This window comes from Vitis vinifera, chromosome 16 (genome assembly GCF_030704535.1).
Source record: "Vitis vinifera cultivar Pinot Noir 40024 chromosome 16, ASM3070453v1".
Taxonomy (NCBI): Eukaryota; Viridiplantae; Streptophyta; class Magnoliopsida; order Vitales; family Vitaceae; genus Vitis; species Vitis vinifera.
Window position 1 is genome coordinate 20,571,831 of NC_081820.1, and position 17,277 is coordinate 20,589,107.

Consider the following 17,277-nt stretch of genomic DNA (forward strand, 5'->3'; position numbering starts at 1 on the left):
TTTCCTTAAGTTTGATGAGTACACCTCTTTGGAAATATTTATCCTTCTGTTTTTATTTTCTTTGAAGGGATCTTCGATTAGTGAATTGGGATTGCATCTTGCGAACAGCAATATCTGATATTGAGGTAAGCCATGATACCTTTAAGTGTATTAGCAATAGGACTATATCCTGCATTTCTGAATGTTGCTTGGTTTTTGTAGGTAGACTATGAGGACATCAAAGTTAGGACTCTCTTAAAGGTTCCTGGATATGAAAAGCCAGTGGAGTTTGGTGTTTTAACATCGTTTGCTTATCCTATAGAAGGAGGGGAAGAGATAGTTGTGGCCACTACTAGAGTGGAAACAATGCTTGGTGATACTGCTATTGCTGTACATCCTGATGATGAAAGGTACACGCGTTTTCATGGAAAATTCGCCATTCATCCATTTAATGGAAGGAAACTTCCTATTATTTGTGATGCAATACTCGTTGATAAGAATTTTGGGACTGGTGCTGTTAAGGTAAAGCATCTATCTAAAGCTTAAAAATGCTCTCTCTCTCTCTCTCATCTTTTTGTTTTATAATAGTCCTAATGAGAGAATTCTTTCCTTTAATCTTTCTCTTAATTCTCCTTATGGGATGTATGTATTTTTAACCATTCATTTTAAATTCTTGCAGATAACTCCAGCCCATGATCCAAATGATTTTGAGGTTGGGAAGCGTCATAATCTTGAGTTCATCAACATTTTCACCGATGATGGGAAAATAAATAGCAATGGTGGTCCAGAGTTTGCAGGGATGCCACGTTTCAAAGCCCGTGAGGCTGTGGTTGCAGCATTACACGAAAAGGTATTGGTACTGCATATATCTGTCCTGTTCTAGTTGCTGGGGCACTGTAGCTTAACTTATACATAGTATCCAAGTGATTTATGAGGAATTGGGTTATTCTTGAGGGTTAATTATTATCACTTTAGATGCATCAACCTTATTAGCATCCTCTATCCCCTCCCATACAAATTCATTTTAAACTCTCTCAATGGTCTTCATCACTGCTGTAGGCATTGTAAAAATGGACATGAGATATATGAGTATGGCGGTTATAGAAGACCAAGTAAATCTTTTTTCCGATTTGACCGATGCGCTTCTTCCTAACCTCCTGGGTGTAGCTTAGCAGTAGTGACCTTTGGAAAAGAACCAGAGGTCCAGAGTTTGAGCTTCCCCAGTAATTTAAGTGGTGTAGGGCCATATTATCTGAGGTTTTATCTGCTGGCAGTTGGCATAAATGCCTTGCTGTCGCAGTGAAGTTCCTGTCATTTGATATATTATTTATTTATTTATGCTTGCTGAAGTAACTTTTGTTTAGATGTTCAGAATAATTAGGCAAAGTTTCAAATTTTTCTTCCTCAACTGAGGTGAAAAATTTTCCTATCAAAGTTATACTTCCAGTCACTATCTGAAGGTCATAGCTAAGGTTCAACAATTGTAAGTTACTTGCATCTGTCAAATCCTCTATGGGGCCTACCAATCCATAACTTTTTCAAAAACCTTCCAGTAGTGAATTAAAAATGAGCTAAGAAATTTGCATAAAATAAAAGTATTCTAGGACTATAGATATCCAGGTTTCATGTTATACAGCAATATAAATGAATGTAGCAAATCTTTAGTCTCCAATTTAATAAATGGCCACTTGGCAGTGTAATGCTGATGCTACTTGATAACTTCCTTTTCAATATGCACTACATCCTTGGTAAAGCTCTAAAGCTGAATTGCGTATTCAATATTTAGTACCATGCTTTCTAAGTTATTTACAGGAAAACCAACAAATGGTAAGCAAGCTATGTTCTTAGCTTGGTGTATGATAAAAGAACCTCTGTGAAAGGAAATGACAACTCTGGGATATGTAGGAGCAATGTAAACCTGTGAGCTGCATAGAAATAGGATGCTGAAGCATCCAAGGAAACATGCTGAGAAATCTTCAATGCTTCAAGGACCTTCATGAATAAAGATGTATTAAGACAAGGAATTTGAGGACATTCGAAATATTGAAAGCCGCTAGGGCTTGATTCAGAGGGCAACAATCTAAAAAAGGTTTTAAATGAAGCTCTAGATTTAGAAAAAGGTAAGAGGAGCTGCAAATGGCAGAGCTCAGAGAAAAATATTTTTCTTCTTTAAATGGGTAACTAATTGTCTAAGAAAATAGGCTATCATTTTGCTTCAAATACCCCATATTACTTGATGCAGCACCACCTTCCAGATGTGTTCTGGTCTTACCCCCTTCTTTTAATTCACCAACAAGCAAAGATGTCCTTCTCTGTTTTTGGAAAGACTCAAGAACTTGCACCAGAGAAAAGAAAATGCATCAAGCACCCAATGTACATCATAATGGATTAAAAGGTGATTGATAGGTTCTTCTCATGCAGAGACAATATCTATTATAACATCTATTAGATTGTTCCACTTCCTACCAATGAAGTGATCATCCATTGAACATTTGTCTCTAGCAAGCACCAAAGCTGCTTCCAGAGGGGCACAAGACTCCCAAAGCTATTTTATCTGAAAAATTTTAATCTCTAAGTTTCTGCCAGAAATAAAAATGTTGAAATTAAATGCAAAATCTATAAGCTCCAAGAAATGAAAAAATGTTATTCTATAAACTCTTGTAACACATTAAAATCTTATCAACTTATTAGTTCATCTTTCTTGAAAATCATAACTATAAATAGATTGAGTTTTAAACTTCAAATCATAAGTTCAGGAAATAGAATGAATGCTGCAGGTGAAATATGCAGTCAGGATGTGTAATCCAAACGATGATATTTTCTCTTTTCTGTAGGTAATTGAGTTATTCCTTGTGCATCACTGCATAAGCTCAAAATGGTAGAAATAGAAGAAGTTTTCCCACCTACTTATAATTCTTACAAGCTATTGAACATCTTTTTGGCATATTTTCACTGTTTATGGCTCAAATTTTGTGGCAATATTTATTGAAAAATTATGACTGACAATGTCATGTTCTGTTTGATCAGTACAGTTATTTCTTTCCATTCTTTCTCCAATAGTGGGAATCATATAGAATTTCTCTATTATGCTTCATTTACAAAATCAAATTCCAATGTCCTAAATCAAGCCTTATTTGCTGCCTTTTTTTGTGGTTTTTTCCAGGTTGTGTATTAGCTCTTATCTTTCCAAGACATTCATCTTTTCTACCCCTTTTTCCATGTTTCTTAGGACAGCCTTTATGTGCTAATTACTATCTGAAGTACGTCATTTTACTCCACCATATGAGCGTTGCATACACTTATGTTCTTATGACAGTGGTGGCAATTTGTGACTAGAAAATATAGCATTTTACTGAGCATTCTGTTGTACAGGGTTTAATACCAATTGTTCCCGCTTCATTCTTCTATATGTCCTACCATAAATTTATATCGTATTTCCAATAACTTTATTGGCTGAATGCTCTTTGCATTTAGGGACTCTATAAAGGCGCAAAAGATAATGAGATGCGTCTAGGCCTTTGTTCAAGGACCAAGGATGTTGTGGAGCCACTGATAAAGCCTCAGTGGTATGTTAGTTGCAGTGGAATTGCCAATGAAGCTCTTGATGCTGTTATGGATGATGAGAATAGGAAAATTGAGATTATTCCAAAGCAGTATGCTGCTGACTGGAAAAGGTATCTTCATTTGCAATCTTACTGTTGAATATAATGTATGTATAGTATACTATTTTTCCTTGTTAATATAGGTCACATGTATGGTAGTTAGGACTCCTAGCCTTGTATATATATATCTCTTAATTGTAAGTAGAGATTACAATGAATGTGAATAAGGTTTTTCTCCTTTCTCTCTCTCTCTCTCAACATGGTATCAGAGCCAAGGAAGAAAACCTAATTCTTTCCTGTTTTCCGTGTCATCAACTCCGGGAAACCTTCCGGTGACCGTGTTTCTTTCCGGTCACCTTCCCCATCTCCCAATACTTTCCGGTCAGTCGGATCGTCGTTAGAAACCATTCACCGCTGGCAAATTTTCCGGCGAACTTTCCGGCGAATTTTTCTGGTGACCTATTTTTCCGACACCGACCATACCAGAAGGAGCGCCTGGAGGAGATCTCCAACTTTTGTGAAGGCACCAGCACCAAAAGAGCAGCCACGCGCCGGCCACGCGCAATTTTCCGGCCGACGGTTGAATCTCACGCGCCGGCGCGTGGGGGCGCGTGAGAGCTTTTCCGGCGACGCGCCTCCTCCTCCAGCTTCGCCTGACGCCGATCAGCCTTCCCACCTCCCTGGTTCTCCCATCCGAGCCCTGCACGTACCTCTTTTGGGGATTTTTGTCTCTGTCGGCCCTCCAAACAGTCTTTCCGGCGAAGCTCCGACCACTTTTTCTCCACTCCAATCCCTGCACGTGCCTTGGGAAGTGTTCTTCTCCCTTTCTGGTGGTACCACACCGCGATCTGAGGCCGTCTCCCTTTTTCGGTGGTGCCACGCTGCAATCTGAAGCCGTATTAGGGCTCTCTTCGATCCAAACATACTTCATTCTCCAGATAAGTGGATATGGCTACTAAAGCTTCCATTTTTTCCTCTGTCATATCTGGATCTCCTATGATTACTTCGGAGAAATTAGTTGGGAGTGAAAATTATCTTTCCTGGTCTGCCTCTGTTGAACTTTGGTTTATGGGTCAAGGATATGAGGATCACTTGATTACACAGGAGGCAGATATCCCTGAGGTCGACCGCGTATAGTGGAGGAAGATAGATGCACAGTTGTGTAGTGTATTATGGCAATCGGTTGATCCCCGAATTCTTCTTCATCTTCAGGCCTATAAAACTTGTTTTAAATTTTGGACTCAGGCCAAAGGATTATACACGAATGATATCCAGCGTCTTTATAAGGTGGCTTCTGCTATTGTCCATCTCAGCCAACAGGACTTGGATCTATCTACTTATATTGGCCAGATTGCCTCTCTTAAGGAGCAGTTCTTGACTGTGATGCCTCTTACTCCTGATGTTGGGGCTCAACAAACACAGCTTGACAAGTTCTTCATGGTCCTTACTCTTATCGGCCTCCGTCCGGATCTTGAGCCTATTCGTGATCAGATTCTTGGTAGTTCATCAGTTCCGACCTTGGATGATGTGTTTGCTCGCCTCCTCCGTATCTCGTCCACTCAGACTTTGCCATCTGATAGCGCTTCAGATTCTTCTGTGTTAGTTTCTCAAACTACCTCTCGAGGAGGACGTAGTGGTACTCGAGGTAGAGGCCAACGTCCTCATTGCACCTATTGCAATAAACTTGGCCACACTCGCGATCGTTGCTATCAGTTACATGGAAGACCTCCTCGCACTGCCCATATGGCCCAGTCCTCTGATTCTCCGCTGCCTCAGCCTCCGAGCTCCTCCGCATCTCAGACATCTCAGGCTTCTATTGCCTCTGTTGCCCAGCCTGGTAATGCCTCTGCCTGCCTTACCCACACATCTTCTCTTGGACCCTGGATTCTAGATTCTGGAGCATCTGATCACCTATCTGGTAATAAGGATCTTTTCTCCTCTATTACTACTACCTCTGATTTACCTACTGTTACCTTAGCTAATGGTTCTCAAACTGTGGCTAAAGGTATTGGTTTGACCCTTCCTTTGCCTTCTCTACCTCTCACTTCTGTCCTTTATACTCCTGAATGTCCTTTTAATCTTATTTCCATCAGCAAAATCACTCGTACTCTTAATTGCTCTATTACCTTTTCTGATAAATTTATGACCTTGCAGGACCGGAGTACGGGGAAGACGATTGGCATAGGACGTGAGTCTCAAGGCCTCTATCACCTCACCTCAGATTCATCTCCTGCAGTTTGCATTTCCACTGATGCTCCTCTCCTCATTCACAATCGTCTGGGCCACCCTAGTCTCTCCAAGTTCCAGAAGATGGTTCCTCGTTTTTCCACTTTGTCGTCGCTTCCGTGTGAGTCATGTCAGCTTGGGAAACATACTCGTGTCTCGTTCCCAAAGCGTTTGAATAATCGGGCAAAGTCTCCTTTTGAGCTTGTCCACACTGATGTTTGGGGTCCTTGTCGGACTGCGTCTACTTTAGGATTTCAGTATTTTGTCACTTTCATTGATGACTATTCTCGATGTACTTGGTTATTCTTAATGAAAAATCGAGCTGAGTTATTCTCTATTTTCCAGAAATTTTATACTGAAATCCAAACCCAGTTCAATATTTCTATTCGTGTGTTACGCAGTGACAATGCCAGGGAATATTTTTCAGCCCAATTTACTTCGTTTATGTCTCATCATGGGATTCTTCATCAGTCTTCTTGTGCTCATACTCCTCAACAAAATGGGGTAGCTGAACGCAAGAATCGACATCTTGTTGAGACAGCTCGTACTCTCCTCCTCCATAATCATGTTCCTTTTCGTTTTTGGGGGGACGCTGTTCTTACCGCTTGTTATTTGATTAATCGTATGCCCTCCTCTGTCTTACACGATCAGATTCCTCACTCCCTTCTTTTCCCTGACCAACCACTTTATTTCCTTCCTCCTCGTGTCTTTGGTTGTACTTGCTTTGTTCATATTCTCACTCCTGGACAGGACAAGCTTTCCGCCAAAGCCATGAAGTGCCTCTTCTTGGGATATTCCAGACTTCAGAAGGGTTATCGTTGTTATTCCCTTGAGACTCATCGGTACTTTATCTCCGCTGATGTCACCTTCTTTGAGGACTCACCATTCTTTTCCACCACCTCTGAGTCTCTTCCTGTTTCTGAAGTCTTGCCCATTCCCATTGTCTCCCCACCTGATGCTATGCCCCCTCGACCACTTCAGGTTTATCATCGTCGCCCTCGTGTCGTTGCTCCTCTCCCTTTTCCTGAGGCACCTGCTGACTCACTTCCTATCCCTTCGGCTTCACTTGCCCCGGCTCTGCCTTCTCCTAATGACTTACCCATTGCTGTTCGGAAAGGTACTCGCTCTACTCGTAATCCTCATCCTATTTACAATTTTTTGAGTTATCATCGATTATCTTCACCCTATTCTGCTTTTGTTTCTGCTATATCCTCTGTTTCTCTTCCAAAGAGCACCCATGAAGCTTTTTCCCATCCAGGCTGGCGATAGGCAATGGTGGATGAAATGGCTGCTCTGCACTCTAATGACACTTGGGATCTTGTTGTTTTACCCTCTGGTAAATCTACAGGGTGTTGTCGTTGGGTCTATGCAGTTAAGGTTGGTCCTGATGGTCAGGTTGATCGCCTTAAGGCCCGCTTAGTTGCTAAAGGCTATACTCAAGTTTATGGTTCTGATTATGGTGACACATTCTCCCCTGTTGCCAAGATTGCTTCTGTCCGCTTGCTTCTGTCCATGGCTGCTATGTGTTCTTGGCCTCTTTATCAGTTGGATATTAAAAATGCCTTCCTTCATGGTGATCTTGCTGAGAAAGTTTATATGGAGCAACCTCCTGGTTTTGTTGCTCAGGGGGAGTCTGGTTTAGTGTGCAGGTTACGCCGCTCTCTATATGGCTTGAAACAATCTCCTCGAGCATGGTTTAGCCGTTTTAGTTCTGTTGTTCAAGAGTTTGGCATGCTTCGCAGTACAGCAGACCATTCAGTTTTTTATCATCATAACTCCTTGGGGCAGTGTATTTATCTGGTTGTTTATGTGGACGACATCGTCATTACAGGCAGTGATCAGGATGGTATTCAGAAACTAAAGCAACATCTTTTTACCCACTTTCAGACCAAAGACTTGGGGAAACTCAAGTATTTCTTGGGAATTGAGATAGCTCAATCCAGTTCTGGTGTGGTCCTTTCCCAAAGGAAGTATGCTTTAGACATCCTGGAAGAAACCGGTATGTTAGACTGTAAACCGGTAGACACACCTATGGATCCGAATGTCAAACTTGTACCAGGACAGGGGGAGCCTTTAGGAGACCCCGGGAGATATCGACGGCTCGTAGGTAAATTGAACTATCTCACCATTACTCGTCCAGACATTTCTTTTCCTGTGAGTGTTGTTAGTCAATTCCTACAGTCACCATGTGATAGCCATTGGGATGCCGTAATCCGTATTCTTCGATATATCAAAAGTACACCAGGCCAAGGTGTATTGTACGAGAACAGAGGTCATACTCAAGTTGTTGGTTACACAGATGCAGATTGGGCTGGCTCACCCACAGATAGACGTTCCACTTCAGGGTACTGTGTTTTTATTGGAGGTAATCTAATATCTTGGAAGAGTAAGAAACAAGATGTAGTGGCCAGATCTAGCGCTGAAGCCGAGTATCGAGCTATGGCTTTGGCAACATGTGAACTCATATGGTTGAGACATCTTCTTCAGGAGTTGAGATTTGGAAAGGATGAACAGATGAAACTCATCTGTGATAACCAGGCCGCATTACATATTGCATCCAATCCAGTCTTTCATGAAAGGACCAAGCATATTGAAGTTGACTGTCATTTCATTAGAGAGAAGATCGCATCAGGATGTGTTGCTACAAGTTTTGTCAATTCAAATGATCAACTAGCAGACATCTTCACTAAATCTCTCAGAGGTCCTAGGATTAAATATATTTGTAACAAGCTTGGTGCATATGACGTATATGCTCCAGCTTGAGGGAGAGTGTTGAATATAATGTATGTATAGTATACTATCTTTCCTTGTTAATATAGGTCACATGTATGGTAGTTAGGACTCCTAGCCTTGTATATATATATCTCTCAATTGTAAGTAGAGATTACAATGAATGTGAATAAGGTTTTTCTCCTTTCTCTCTCTCTCTCTCAACACTTACCATCTTCTAAGTTCTTAATGTTAAACTGTAGTGGCTAATGAAATTAAGACATGAGGAGTTAATTTCCTCCTGCTTTAAACAATGTTCAAGATCTGACTATGGTTTCTGGCTCTATCAAACTTATACCTTAGGATCCTAAAATGATGTAATGCTGTGAGCCTATGATCCTTCTTCTAATGTAGAAAGCTAGATTGGATATCAGTTCTCATTAATTTGAAGGAAGGTGACTGGTTTTTTTTCCTAATGCTGTGAGCCTATGATCCTTCCTCTAAAGTATAACAATATGGCAAAATTAGTTATGCAGAAAGCTAGATTGGATATCGTTCTCTTTAATTTGAATGAAGGTGACTAGGTTTTTTTTTCCTTCTGTGGAGTCATTTTGTGTGCATATTCTGAACTCATGAGTCCTTCATGCCTTTCTATTTTCAGTTGACTATTTATCTGCCACATTTTAACTGCTGTCCAAAAGCTGATTATCACTAAATTATGGATTTCAAATGTCACAGATGGCTTGAGAACATTCGAGATTGGTGCGTCTCAAGGCAACTTTGGTGGGGCCACCGCATTCCTGCATGGTATGTGACATTGGAGGATGACAAAATGAAGGAACTTGGTGCATACACTGACCACTGGGTGGTTGCTAGAAATGAGGAAGAGGCTCAAATTGAGGCTAGCAGAATGTTTCCTGGGAAGAACTTTCAGATATCTCAAGATCCTGATGTACTGGACACATGGTTTTCTTCTGGTCTCTTCCCATTAACTGTGTTGGGCTGGCCAGATGATACACAAGATTTGAAGGCATTTTATCCAACTTCAGTTCTGGAAACTGGGCATGACATTCTCTTTTTCTGGGTTGCTCGGATGGTGATGTTAGGTATTAAGCTGGGAGGTGATGTGCCTTTTAGAAAGGTGAGTGAACTTTGCTATCATCTATGATTAGCCAAATTGTGGAAACTTGTTAGTTGTGATTGGGTTGCTTGTGGGGCTTCTGGTACTTCATCTGTGTGAGTTATGGTAGGGAGTTTCAAATCATGCCCCATGTTATGATGGAGAATTTCAAATAATGCAAATAGCCTAGGCTCTTTATTGCAGTCTCCTAATAGTACCTCTTGGTGCTATCTGCCATGGGTCAGTGACAGATGTATCTTTCCCTTGATACACTTCCCTCCCCTAAAAAATATGCATTAATTGGAAATCACATTGAAACAATTTTTGTGCAGTCCTGTCATATGTGGGGTCACGGGTACAATAGCAGTTGAGGTGCAGTAGGAAAATAAGAAAAAATTGTACTCTACTTTAAATGATTAATTTATGTGTGCAAATTTCTATTAAATTAGTCTAAGCAAATCCATGGATGTACATGAACTTTCTGCAGGTTTATTTGCATCCCATGATTCGTGATGCACATGGGCGTAAGATGTCTAAGTCGTTGGGAAATGTTATTGACCCTCTTGAAGTGATAAATGGGATATCCCTTGAAGGTCTTCACAAGAGGTTGGAAGAGGGTAACTTGGATCCCAGTGAACTGGTAGTTGCCAAAGAGGGACAGGTGAAGGACTTCCCTAATGGTATTGCTGAATGTGGTGCAGATGCTCTTCGTTTTGCTCTTGTGACTTATACAGCACAGGTTTGTACGTCTACCAATCTATTTATCTCCTATTTGGTTTTGTTTCCTTGATATATCAATTTTGTAACCTTGCATCATCTGATCATTCCAGTCTGATAGAATAAATTTGGATATCCAAAGAGTTGTTGGGTATCGCCAATGGTGTAATAAACTGTGGAATGCTATACGATTTGCTATGAGCAAGCTTGGAGATGATTACACCCCACCGATGGAAATAGTTCCAGATGTTATGCCATTTACCTGCCAATGGATACTCTCTGTACTGAACAAGGCTATATCAAAAACAGTGTCATCAATGGATTCATATGAATTTGCGGATGCTGCCAGCACAGTATATTCATGGTGGCAGTTCCAATTGTGTGATGTATTCATTGAAGTAGTTAAACCTTTCTTCTCTAGTAATGATCCTAAATTTGCATCTGCGAGGAGGTTTGCCCAAGATACACTGTGGGTATGTTTGGACAATGGGCTGCGGTTGCTTCATCCATTTATGCCATTTGTTACAGAAGAATTGTGGCAGCGCCTTCCTCCAGCAAGAGATTGTGCTAGGAAAGAATCAATTGTGATATCCGACTACCCATCAGTTGTACAGGTTAGTTACTATTTTTTAATTGAAAGTGTCCAAGACACAAAGTGGTAGAAAATGAGATGGTTTACCTGGAGGTGGAGACACTATTTGATGATTCTTGACATAGGGGATCTGTTTAATAGGAATTTATATACCAGCTAGCATTATTCATCATTATCAGTAGGGATCAGTTCAGATGCATCAGATGATACCCAAACCAAGCAAAAAGTAAATTATCACATGAATTGTTTCACTGGACTATACTTTAACATAATGTGATACTTTTAAATTGATACATACAAGCTAATAGATAATTCATATGCCTTCACAGGAAAGTACATTATGATGCATTTAGTTATTTTTATCTGATTGTACTACAATTACCTGCAATATTGTCCCCTGCCGAAAGAAAAAGTAGTGTCCAACATTAGTTATTCCCTAGGCTTCACATTTGTTTAGTTAAGTTGCAATATTTTTATCCAATTTTTTGTTGTCTTTTTGCTAGTTTTACTTTTATCCTTTTCTTTTTGGGTTTTTATTTTTTATTTTTTAAAATTTAATTTTCTCTTCATTTTTTATATAAAATTTTTCACTTTCATTTTAGTGGGGTGCATGCCAAGTGTTAAGAGGTTTTAAAATTCTAGCTGAAGGCAAATTTTACTTCTAATTTGCTTAAACTCTGTTGATATCTCATTTTCTTTTACAGTGTTGGACAAATGAAAGAGTAGAGTATGAGATGGACCTCGTGGAGTCTACTGTGAAATCACTTAGGTCTCTCAGGTCTTTGATGCCTGCTAAGGAACGGCATGAAAGGTAAATATTTGAATTCACTTGGGCTATTGTCTGTGTTTCTTGCAACATTTGATCTGTATCGTTTTCTTTTCATTTCTTCTAGTATTTTCTGCCAGGAAAGTACTACAATCAATTTCCGTGAATTGAAATCTTGTTGTAATTGTGGTGTGCTAATGCTGAAACTGATTCTGATTTTCAAGTTCTTTTGGGATCTTTCTTATAATTTGTCAAAAATTATATAACAAATACATTTTCATGTTCTTTTTCAGTTAACTCTAAAATTTAATGAACAAAAAATATTTGACTCATGCTGCTCATAAATACTATAAGAGTAAAATGTCACATAATTGCATGATGTAGTCGCAAAGGGAGCAAAAGATTGTTGAGTGAGTGATTGGTGATAAGATATGTTCCATGAATAGAAAATTGACATATTTCCATAAAGAAAATTGACAGATGTTTTGATGTCCTCAGTTCTAGGTGAAAATATACAAAGATAATTTGAAGTAACACAATTAGCGATGCACGTTATTGGTTCTGTTTGTAGATTGCCTCAAAGACAATCTTGTTCAATGTTGTATGTTGGCTAAAGAGATTGACTATTTAGAATTTTTTGATAAGAAGCAAGATTTATTAATCATATCAAGGGAAATGTACAAGGAAGAACCAAAGATCTCTCACAATTAAAAGAGAAGGGGAAAAAAAAAATTGAACCAAGTGTGAACCATCTCCTTCTCTTTAACCATTCAAGGAGGATAGTGATTCCCTATGAATGCCTCTAGAAATGTTTCTCCCATCTTTGCCCACCAGGTGCCTAGAGATATCAAGAATTCTCCTCCTCTGGTGATCTAACACCATGGAACCCACTTCCCATTGCAGCCTGAAAGATAACAACTAAGGAGCTATCATTCAACAATAAATTTCATAACCCTAGAGGAACATAATTCTTTTCAGCCCTCTAACAATGATAGAATGATTGCAGGAAGCCTGAAATTTATGGCTGTTCAAAAGAGGATATTTGGGGTTGAGGGGTTTCACTTGTTTCTTTTGTTTTCTTTTGGCATTTTCTGTATATTTATTGTGTACCTAGGTTCCTCCCCACCCTCTCTTTTTGTTATATGCTTTTAATAAGTTATTTTCTTTGCTTATCAAAATAATAATAACAATAATAAAAGAGCTTGGAGAACCCTGTTAATATATCCTCTAATTCCTATCTGACCCTGCATGGTGGGGTTGGATAGTGGTAGTGGTGTCGTTGTTGGGTTCCAATTCAGCATTTACCTATGATTCTACTAGTAGACAATCCCCCAATCTATAGCAATAATATTGAAGGGATGCTGACAGATTCCTTGGTGGAATACACAAGGGAAATTGGTTGACAGATTCTGTCCCTTGTATCACTGTCCCTTGCTTACACGTTCTAACCTTTACATTCCTTCCAACCATATCGCATAGTGGTTAGCTTGGTGTACTTCCATGGTTCCTTACTCATTTTCTCCTATCAAATTGCTCTGACAAAAAAATTATCATGTTCTCTTATTTAGAGCCCCATTCCATGGGATCCTTGCCATGGGACTTGTAAAAGATTGAACAACATCAGAAGAAATGGTCGGCTGATATCCCACTTGCCATATCCATCTAGGCTAATGGCTTTATAATTTCTCCTACCTTGGAACATGTCATTGACATTAACCTTCTTATGAGCTACTAACCATTAAAAAGCTTTGATGATAGTGTGGGAAGGGATCATTTGCTTTTCATATGTATCTGGTTGGAAGGAGTGTGCCAATATTTTCACTCTTGGAGAGGCTATTAGAAGGATTTAAAAGCGAAAAATGTTCCTGGTATCTAAACTCCAACATCTCTTATTGAAAGAAAATCAGGCAAATAAACATCTTAAAAGGATGATAACAGAAAAGGAAGGTTGTTCTACTCAAGAGCACAAGATTTCAACAGAAGTTGAAAATCTGAGATGGTGGATGATAACAGAAAAGGAAGGTTGTTCTACTCAAGAGCACGAGATTTAAACAGAAGTTGAAAATCTGAAATGGTGAGTGATGTAGAATGATAGAGAGAATAATATAGAGTGAAATAGAAACAGAAGAGTGATTCTCCAAGAAAATTTCGAATATTATCAAAGTTTAGTTTTTATCTCACTAGAGCTATATAGAGATAAGCAATCTTAACTCAAGTAGGAAACTAATTCTAATAATAATATAAAGAATTTTTACTATAATAAAACAATACACTAAATAATAACCACCCTAAAATAAATAACGGAATAAAAACATTATCCCTTCCATTATTTATGTCTAACATTAGTGTGTAATTTAACATCTTTATCTCCATCATTTTCACCTTATTGAAAAGAATTCGACTTTGGTGAGTTATATTGCATATATTGCTCCAAAAGATTAGGATCGAGTTGAAGGAACTCCTCATCAGTAATTCAAGTATCATCAGTTGGCAGCAATGAAGCATAAGGAGCATGAGGTACTGAAATGGAGGATTGTACTGCACAAATAGAAGAAGACAAAACTGGCAGCAATGAAGCATAAGGAGCATGAGGTACTGGAATGGAGGATTGTACTGCAAAAATAGAAGAAGACAAAACTGGAGGTTTGAATATGCCTCAGGGTAAGGAAATGAATCTGTCACCTTGAAAGTTGGAGTAGTCCTAGGGTTTGGTCAAGTACTGACTATGACTGATAAATAGACCTAAGGGCTAGGATGAAGCTGACAAGAATTGGCATGTTGGAAAGGGGCACGCCTCATGGGGCAAGAAGTATTTTTTAATTTCTATGGCCTTATGTAAGCTTCCTCTTAAGGAACTAGGAGAATATAAACTTACCACACTAAAAATTTCAGTTCTCAAACTATTTATAAACCTAATAACAGTAACCTAATAATCTTGGTAAATACCACAATGTAACATTAGTTTCTCAAATTAGGCCATATACTCACTAACAGAGGAAGTAGTTTGCCTAAGGTTCAATAATTGTGCCTAATAAGTGATTTCTATGAGAGGCTGGTAGGTACTTTTATGTCAGTCTTCGTCTTTTCCTACACACTAAACCTATACAGTTGATGTTAGGCAAGACTGATTGCTAATAACACTTAGCAAGCCCTACTAATTCATCATAGCAAAATGAACTCATGGAATGGTGGTCATGCCATATGAATCAAAGTAATCTTTAACATTTACTAATTAATCAAGAAACATCTGGGTTTGGCCCATCAGGAAACTCTGGAGTGTCTTCCTTGATCTCCTAGTGATATCACCTTACCTCATCTTGGATATACTTAGATTGTTCATAATGATACTATAGAGGCAAAGGTTTATATTGTTGATAATGATATCTACCCTGAGGCCCCCTGTGCTTAAAGGTATTCCTAGGGCCTTCATTGACAAATTGTGATCTAGACTCTTTCCAATCTCCAATAATAATCATTAGGGCACCAAAAGCTTCATCATCGTTAACATCCTCATCCTCATCCTCATCTACTACTCTTACCATTTACTATATCTTTATGTATAGGTGACTTTCTTAGATGTGTAGGTGGCAAAACCAGTTGGGACTTCTCAAGTCCTCTATGGTTTACACTCTGGATTTTTCAATAAATGACTTAGGTCCACTGCAAGTTTGGTCACAATAGCTTTTAGCTAAGCTTGTAGAGTTATTGCAATGGGTTTTGTACATCCCTTTGAAAGGCCAGGTGAGATTGTTCTAATTTAGTGACTTTCTTGTTTGGTGAAAAACAAAAATTGGGAAAAAATGGAAATAAGGACAAAGTATTAAAAAAGGGATAATGCTGAGATAAACTTGTATTGCTTCAGTTAATATCAAGTTACTCTTAGAATGGATGCACATAATAGGGATAAAAACTCAAATAAAGGACTATGCAATGACTCTAAAAGAAAGACAAAAGGTGTGGAATAGATATGAAATAAGTAAAGATAAATAAAGGAAAAACTGAAATAAATAGCTTAGTTTTTTTTCCCTTCCCTCTATTTTTTCTCTTTCTTTTTTGAAGGTAATAGGCAAAAAAGGAAATAAGAATAAATTTAGGAATCCTAGTGCATTAAGCACTTAGAAAAACTACCTAATGAGACTTAATGGAGGTATTAAGCACTTAGATTGGTGCAAGATTTAGATGATGCAAAACATGTTGCAACATAAGTGGCAGTAGTTAGTGGTGAGTATTTCATGTTGCAAAACACTTCCATAAATTGACCTTTGATATTAATTGACGTGGGATAATATAGAGAAAAGAATACAAAGGAGTGAAATCGAAGTGGAAGAGAGAAATTCTAAAAGAATTATGAATATTATTTGTTGAATATAATGTATGTATAGTATATTATCTTTCCTTGTTAATATAGGTCACATGTATGGTAGTTAGGACTCCTAGCCTTGTATATATATATCTCTCAATTGTAAGTAGAGATTACATGAATGAGAATTAAGGTTTTTCTTCTTTCTCTCATTCTCTCTCAACATGGTATCAGAGCCAAGGAAGAAAACCTAATTCTTTCCTGTTTCTCGTGTCATCAACTCCGGGAAACCTTCCGGTGACCGTGTTTCTTTCCGGTCACCTTCCCCATCTCCCAATACTTTCCGATCAGTCGGATCGTCGTTAGAAACCACTCACCGCCGGCGAACTTTCCGGCGACCTATTTTTCCGACACCGACCATACCAGAAGGAGCGCCTGAAGGAGATCTCCAACTTTTGTGAAGGCATCGGCACCAAAAAGAGCATCCACGCGTCGTCCACGCTCCATTTTCCGGACGACGGCTGCATCTCACGCGCTGGCGCGTGAGGCATTTTCCGGCGAAACGCCTCCTCCTCCAGTTTCGCCTGACGCTGACCAGCCTCCCTACCTCCCTGGTTCTCCCATCCGAGCCCTGCACGTACCTCTTTTGGGGATTTTTGTCTTCGTCGGCCCTCCAAACAGTCTTTCCGGCGAAGCTCCGACTACTTTTTCTCCACTCCAATCCCTGCACGTGTCTTGGTAAGTGTTCTTCTACCTTTCTGGTGGTACCACGCCGTGATCTGAGGCCGTCTCCCTTTTTCAGTGGTGCCACGCCGCAATCTGAAGCCGTATTAGGGCTCTCTTCGATCCAAACATACTTCATTCTCCAGATAGGTGGATATGGCTACTAAAGCTTCCATTTTTTCCTCTGTCATATCTAGATCTCCTATAATTACTTCGGAGAAATTAGTTGGCAGTGAAAATTATCTTTCCTGGTCTGCCTCTGTTGAACTTTGGTTTATGGGTCAAGGATATGAGGATCACTTGATTACACAGGAGGCAGATATCCCTGAGGTTGACCGCGTACAGTGGAGGAAGATAGATGCACAGTTATGTAGTGTATTATGGCAATCGGTTGATCCCAAGATTCTTCTTCATCTTCAGGCCTACAAAACTTGTTTTAAATTTTGGACTCAGGCCAAAGGATTATACACAAATGATATCCAGCGTCTTTATAAGGTGGCTTCTGCTATTGTCCATATCAGCCAACAGGACTTGGATCTATCT

The 17,277-nt window shown here is 39.3% G+C and overlaps 1 protein-coding gene across 3 annotated transcripts in view; it reads left to right on the forward strand.

Moving 5' to 3' along the window:
- Positions 1-17,277, forward strand: part of LOC100257207 (valine--tRNA ligase, mitochondrial 1) — a 50,108-nt gene that overhangs the window by 24,913 nt on the left and 7,918 nt on the right. For all 3 annotated transcript variants that reach the window (XR_787902.3, XM_010664228.3, XM_010664229.3), the window contains exons 11-18: positions 68-125; positions 202-501; positions 659-829; positions 3,454-3,653; positions 9,255-9,657; positions 10,124-10,375; positions 10,467-10,967; positions 11,650-11,756. Coding sequence is in view for 2 of the 3 variants with exons in the window: in XM_010664228.3 (XP_010662530.1) it covers positions 68-125; positions 202-501; positions 659-829; positions 3,454-3,653; positions 9,255-9,657; positions 10,124-10,375; positions 10,467-10,967; positions 11,650-11,756 (1,992 nt within the window). In the remaining variant the exon portion in view is untranslated. The remainder of the gene's footprint in view (positions 1-67; positions 126-201; positions 502-658; positions 830-3,453; positions 3,654-9,254; positions 9,658-10,123; positions 10,376-10,466; positions 10,968-11,649; positions 11,757-17,277) is intronic.